This window comes from Salvelinus namaycush, chromosome 18 (genome assembly GCF_016432855.1).
Source record: "Salvelinus namaycush isolate Seneca chromosome 18, SaNama_1.0, whole genome shotgun sequence".
Lineage (NCBI taxonomy): Eukaryota > Metazoa > Chordata > Actinopteri > Salmoniformes > Salmonidae > Salvelinus > Salvelinus namaycush.
Window position 1 is genome coordinate 37980081 of NC_052324.1, and position 6865 is coordinate 37986945.

Here is a 6865-nt window from a genome sequence, read left to right on the forward strand (position 1 = left end):
GAGCTAGGGTAGGGAACAAGATATAGTGTATGTACTTATGGATAGACAGTGAGCTAGGGTAGGGAACAAGATATAGTGTATGCCTACTTATGGATAGACAGTGAGCTAGGGTAGGGAACAAGATATAGTGTATGTACTTATGGATAGACAGTGAGCTAGGGTAGGGAACAAGATATAGTGTAATTCCTACTTATGGATACAGTGAGCTAGGGTAGGGAACAAGATATAGTGACCAAGTAAAACCACTTCATGAATTATGCCTTAAGAAACTATTCAGAGATAGATTTATTAAGAAACAAATAATTTATACTTAGAGATATAAACCTTGTTGCATTACTGCTGTATCAAACTCCCTTCTCTACAAATATATACTATAATTTAGATGATAAATACTAAAATACTAATTCTTAATACTAATACAAAAAAAAAGTGTTTCCATGAAAATGTATAAAAACCTGACATCCAGCTTTGATGTGCCGTTTTGTTACAGTTGAGTGTCTTTGGTATTGTTGGTTTGGTAAAGAGTTTAACATTTTACCTACGTGACAACATCTTAGAGAATAACATAAATGACCGTCTATTCAATCTACATGCATTTCTCATTGGATCTGGTATCAAGATGAGACATTCCATTAGGTGTTATTGCAACATGTGACAAGTTCTTTGCGATATCCGTGACAGAACAAGCAGTGTAGATATTTTGGCCATTGATCGTCTTGTTTCACTATCCTCTGAAAGACCCATCTTGGACATCATTAAAGAACAGTTGGGCGACGCCTTTTATTCGAACAGTTCAATTGAACTTCAACACTTCATTTTCAGTGGGGTTCAACTAGTTTGAACTCGTATTCAATAGACATAAAAAGTTATTTTTTGTAAAACAAGAAAATCCTGCTACTGCAGAATTTGACTTATTCCTTGCAGTTAGTTGATAGAGGAACAAAGTACCTCATCTGCAGGCTGGGTAAATCTTCCATATAAACCAACAAATGAACTGATTCTCCCATTTAATTTACAGTAGTTTTTCCTTTTCAATTCTGCACCGTGTTTTCCCATTGCCTACGTTTCTCATCCAATTTCTCCTCCAAGCACTTGATAAGCACCGGGTCAACTTTGGGGTCAAACTTGTTAGCGAACCAGTGGCCATAGTTTAGCAACCATCGCAGCTCTGCAGCCCCATATATACAGACACTCCTCATGTGAGTCCCAGTGCAGGGAGGGTACAGAGACCCTTCCAGATAATTCCATTTCACCAGACGTGTCTTACTCTTCAAGTCTGTTACATCTGGGGCAGACCGGGAGATCTCTCCCGGTACACCGGGGATTCTCGTCAACGTCGCCCAGAAGTGTTCATCCGGAGAGTAAGTGTCAGCTGACCATTCCAGGAAGTCCCTCGCCACCCGGCTGGTTTCGACGTAATGGACAAAGTCACGGGACAAGACGAAGTAGGCGCTGCCGATGAACATCTCAATGCCGTGCGGCGGCGGCGCCTTGGCCTGGGTGGTTCGGACGGGTAAGCGGCGGTACTCGTAGGGCACATCCTTCAGCTGGTGCTGGAAACGGAAGCGCTGTTTCTTCAGCTCGCTGGGACGGGAGGTCTCCAGCATGTTGGCACCGTTCAGAGCCTGCAGCTCCGACACCAGCTCACCGTTCGACCTAATGATAATAACAATCATTATCATACATTTCATTTGTACAGTGCTTTTCAAGACTTTACAGTTAAAGACTATACTGTGTACTACGGACCAGAGTAGGGGTGCCATTTCAGGAGTATATGACTATAAGAACGATTTTAAAAGACTACAGATAAGGACTAGGACTATAATCTGTCGATGTGCTCTTGAGCAAGGCACTTAACCCTAATTGGCTCCAGAGGCGCCGTACTACTATGGCTGACCCTGTAAAACAACACATTTCACTACATCTATCCAGTGTGTGTGACAATAAGACATTATTAAAACAATTATACGATGAGTAAGAGGGGGGGGGGGGGGGGGGGGGGTTACCTGAGGGGGAAGTCCTGGCCGCAGAGGTTGATGACATACTTCCACTTGACCTCTGACCTTTCTAACAGGTCGTTGAGGCAGTTGAGGTCGGCGTTAAGCCGTGTGATGTGGGCGTACTGCACTGACTCCAGCTTGGAGGCTAGGAAGAGGTTGGGGAAGCAGTGAGCCAAGTTCATCATGGCCGCTATGAAGCTCTGAGAGGACTAGAGGGATAAGAAGACGCCTATCAATAATCCATATAGGAGACAGAAATGTGTCTGCTGCTGTACCCAACTCTTCCCAATACACACAAACATCACTAAAAACCCTCAAGTAGTCAGCACAAATCCCCTCTGATTTTCCCCTACCTTCTCTAGGCTGCCGACCTGCCTTCTCTAGGCTACCTGGCTGCCGACCCTACCTTCTCTCGGCTACCTGGCTGCCGGCCCTACCTTCTCTCGGCTACCTGGCTGCCGGCCCTACCTTATCTAGGCTACCTTGCTGCCGGCCCTACCTTCTCTAGGCTACCTTGCTGCCGGCCCTACCTTCTCTAGGCTACCTGGCTGCCGGCCCTACCTTCTCTAGGCTACTTGCCCTACCTTCTCTAGGCTACCTGGCTGCCGGCCCTACCTTCTCTAGGATACCTGCCCTACCTTCTCTAGGCTACCTGGCTGCCGACCCTACCTTCTCTAGGCTACCTGGCTGCCGACCCTACCTTCTGGTCATAGTGAATGCAGTAGAGGTTGTGAGGGGCGTAGGTGGCCCTGAAGATCCTCTCGACCATGGCAGCGTTCTTATGCACCACCAAGGAGTACGCCAGCGGGAACCCCCGCTCCTCTTCCGACACTGGGATGACGTCATATCCTCTCGTCTCGATGTACCTGAGATTAGAAGATATGAGAGATGCGATAGTACTTTATAAATCACCAAAGGGGGAAATTAGGCTGTCATCCTTACAGCCATAGAAAAACACTTACAAAATACTCACAACATTAAAAACAGTCACAATAAATTCACAGTCAAAATAAATACATAGAAAACAAAGGCAAGTTACAAAAGTACTGTACAGAAAGCACAAGTACCTCTCACAGTCTGAGGTTAAAGACACGAGGCGGTCATCCTCCAAGTCCACAATGACTTTGCGTCTGATCTCCAATGACTTCCCTACCTTTGACACAAGGATCATAATGGAAAAATATATGACTTTACCATCTTATCCTTTATAGTTATTATGAAATATATATATATTTTTTTTTACATATTTAAAATTGTCAAATAAATTCAATCTATCAATCTACCTCCACAGGGTCCAGTTGGTAGATGGCAGTGCAGTTGATGTTGTACTGGTGTTTGGAGTTCTGTGAGGAGCGGTCTGTGATTCCATAGGGCTCGATGTAGAAACTGTTCCTCAGAGTTACTTTAGCATAGAACAGCTTCAGCAGACACAGCAGCAGCAGGGCCAGGGACAACAGGAAGCACCTCTGTGTCAATTTATGGAACAGGGCACATCTTATTTTCATTCTGCAGAAGAAGAAGAAGAAGAAACATGAACAGCGTCAATGAACAGATGCACTGTAACAAACATAAGACTATGATGTCACTAAGTTATTAACATAAGTTTAATAAGAAAAGCATGTTATTAGGTTAACTAACCCATTTCAGACTTTGCCCAACGCTTTCAAAAATAATAATAAAATCCATTCAGGTGAGAAGTTGTGGGTGGGAATTTATCATGAATATACATTTTTGGGGGGGTGGGTAAACATACTTACCAGAAGTCTACTGCCATGCTCTGATAATTAAATAAATGTACATCGCAAGCAAATACTGCCGTGGACAGTTAGCTCACTGTGGTAAGGCTGCTCGTTCCTGACATCTATTGCCACTTGCAATTGTGTAGGGAAGAAAAGTGCAATCATCACCTTGAAAATTAAGATTAGGGGCTCAATTCAAACCAACCCACATTGCAGTATTTACACAGTAGCTCTTTTCCCAATGGTTAAATTAACTCACAGATTGGTACTGTATAAAAACCTACAACTATTACCAGGGCGACCCATCTCACAGGTAGGCTTTCACTTTTCAGAATTATAAACGTGTGGGAACTGGATGGATATTGTAAATAAAGGATTTGGGGGAAAAAATGATATCTGCCTCATGTGGGATTAAAACGCACAGCCACTGACCTATGATGAGCCAACTGTTAGCGAGTTAACATGACCACAGTCGTCATCGATTTCTTGTTACGACGGATGTAGCTAAAAATATAAATGTATAATCCTAAAAGCCTACATATTTTTTATTCTTCTTCGTATAACCACATAGATGTGTATGAAACGGTAAGCGAAAAACGTAGAATTTGGTCATATGCGGAAATGTGCCTTAGCCAGAAGGCACATTTTCTTATTTTTTTTTTACGGATAGCCAGGGGCACACTCCAACACTCAGACATAATTTACAAACAAAGCATGTGTGTTTACTGAGTCCATAAGAACATAGGTAGTAGGGATGACCAGGGGTATTCTCTTAATAAGTGCGTGAATTTGACCATTTTCCGGTCTTGCTAATCATTCAAATTGCAATGAGTACTTCTGGGTGTCAGGGAAAATGTATTGAGTAAAAAGTACACTATTTTCTTTAGGAATGTAGTGAAGTAAAAGTTGTTCCAAATATAAATAGTAAAGTACAGAAACCCCAAAAAAACTACTTAAGTAGTACTTTAAAGTATTTTTACTTAAGTACTTTACGCCACTGTCTAGAAGGGAGTGTATTTCACACCGAACCACTCCCTTGAGATATGTCTCTACATTACGATTCCAATGGTAGAGTTGAAGCGCTAGGCCAGGGGTTCCCAAACTGTTTTGGCCTACGACCCCATTTTGATATTTGAAAATTCTGGCGACCACAACCATTTGAAAAAAAAAGCATGTTAATTGGGGCCTATGACAGTCAATTGCAAAACATTCTAACAATATTTCTGATTGTATTCTCAACTCACCATCATATACGTTTCACGTGGGGCTACGAGAGTCAATTGAAAATCTTATTTCACCATCACTAATGAGATGGGGGCTTGATGGATGTTGCGACGGAGGTTCACAAAGTCAGGGGGCGTGGTCGACAGTGAGAACCTCATCTCTCCTGTCACATCCAACCTGGATCGATATTTGTTTTTAATGCAGACAGCACTGAATCAGCGTACCATTCCTTGTAATGCTCAGAGGGAGACGGCACGGTATTCCCTTTGAGTCAGGAACCGAATTTCCTCCATAGTGACCCGTGAATGCATGGTCTGAAGCATTCGGCCACGTGACAGCTCGACCAGCTGTTCGATTCCACTTACCGGGATGTCAACTGAGCCAGGATCACAGTCAAACGGATTTCGCTGATTCCGTCACTCATCTGTATAATTGTTTTGTATTTCCCCTGCATGCTTGCGTTCAGTTTCACAAAATATGTCTGTTACATAGGCAAGGAGACACATTTTATTTTCATTACACAGAAAGTCAAGTCTTTTTTTTTTTTTTATATATATATATTTTTTACATCCATTGTGAATGACCAAAGTTCCTCTCTCAATTCAAAAAAGATTTAAACACTTCACCTCGATAACCACCAAGCCAAGTGAAATAGAACAGTCATGCTCTGATCCGATATCTCTCCACAGTTTTGCGATGTAGTTTACAGTCGAAGTTACCTGCTGCATATCTCCGAGTTCTGCGCTCAGCTCTTTTGCCGCCAGTTGCTCTCGGTGAAACCATTATAGCTCAGTGGGTGTGTCATACAATGTGTCCATATGGCAGAGGGACACACATGCATAACTAGAGCGCAGAGGCCTGCCTGCCGTCCTATGATCGATCGAGCCTCATCTGTGCAAAAGCCCACCATTCGATCCCATGAATATTTTCGTCAATATAACAACGCAGCATACTGAACATCCCGTACCGTTTCACGCTCGGTAATCGTGAGGCAGAACAATATGTCCTCATGAATAGCATCCCCCGACAAGTAGCGAACTAAAGTCAATGCATTGGCATCTCGGCCCTCACAGCTAACGTCCATTTGGATGGCATAAGGAGGGTTGAGTCATTCATTCAGTTTCCTGTTGAACGCTAACTATAGCATTACATTCTTAGTTTCACAGTGTTATCTGACAAATGTATTTATGTGAATTGCTCTGCCTCCCCACACATTATTTTTACCATATGAATGGTGGCCTGTAATATTAAGTCTCATACCGTAGCGGCTTAGCCATTCACTGTAGGAATGATTCAAGTTGAAAGGTCAAGTGTGGCCATTTAGATTTTTAAGGTTAATCTCATTACAATGATTTTGAGAGACAGACGATCTAATAATATATATTTTTTTTTACCAGGATTTTCGAAATCCTCCGGCCACATCATTTCCATATCAGCTGACCCCACATGGGGCCGCAACCCCTAGTTTGGGAAGTGCTGCGCTACGGGCAACAAGAGCTAGATTTACTACTCAAAGACCAAAATGTATCAGTTTTGCAATGAACTGTCAAAATAAAGTCCAGAATTGACGTGTTTCACTATAACTAAGCCTAAAACATCTGTTTTTCAATAAAATAAAAACGTAAATCATGAAAGTTACTCTTTTAAGAGGCAATATGTAACTAATTGGGCGACCTACCAAATTCACGTAGAAATATGACTTATAGATCTGTCATCGAAAGCAAGTCTAAGAAGCGGTAGATCAATTCTATGTGCACCAGTTTTATGTTTCCGTTCTTTAGTTTCATTTTAGCATCTTTTACTTTCGGTTTTGTACATCAGTTTCAAACAGCTGAAAATACAATCTTTTTTGTTATTGAAATATATATTTCACAGCAGTTTAGATGGTACAATGATTCTCTA

At 42.2% G+C, this 6865-nt stretch overlaps 1 protein-coding gene across 1 annotated transcript; it reads right to left on the reverse strand.

The window, feature by feature from the left end:
* Positions 1-450: 450 nt before the first annotated feature.
* On the reverse strand, positions 451-5387 carry gcnt4a (glucosaminyl (N-acetyl) transferase 4a). The gene is made up of 6 exons (XM_039012996.1): positions 5329-5387; positions 3284-3506; positions 3068-3153; positions 2701-2866; positions 2007-2209; positions 451-1656 (listed from the first exon to the last, which is right to left on the reverse strand). Exons 1-6 carry the CDS (start codon positions 5385-5387, stop codon positions 1032-1034), a joined length of 1362 nt encoding a protein of 453 aa, XP_038868924.1. The 3' UTR covers positions 451-1031.
* Positions 5388-6865: the final 1478 nt, after the last annotated feature.

Excerpts from the sequence above, each read along its gene's own strand:
- gcnt4a (XM_039012996.1), bottom strand. The coding sequence starts at position 5,387 with ATGAGTGACGGAATCAGCGAAATCCGTTTGACTGTGATCCTGGCTCAG. Across the intron at positions 3,507-5,328 it reads CTGGCTCAGTTGACATCCCG|AATGAAAATAAGATGTGCCC; the intron begins GTAAGTGGAATC and ends CTTCTTCTGCAG. Across the intron at positions 2,867-3,067 it reads TTAACCTCAGACTGTGAGAG|GTACATCGAGACGAGAGGAT; the intron begins GTACTTGTGCTT and ends TTCTAATCTCAG.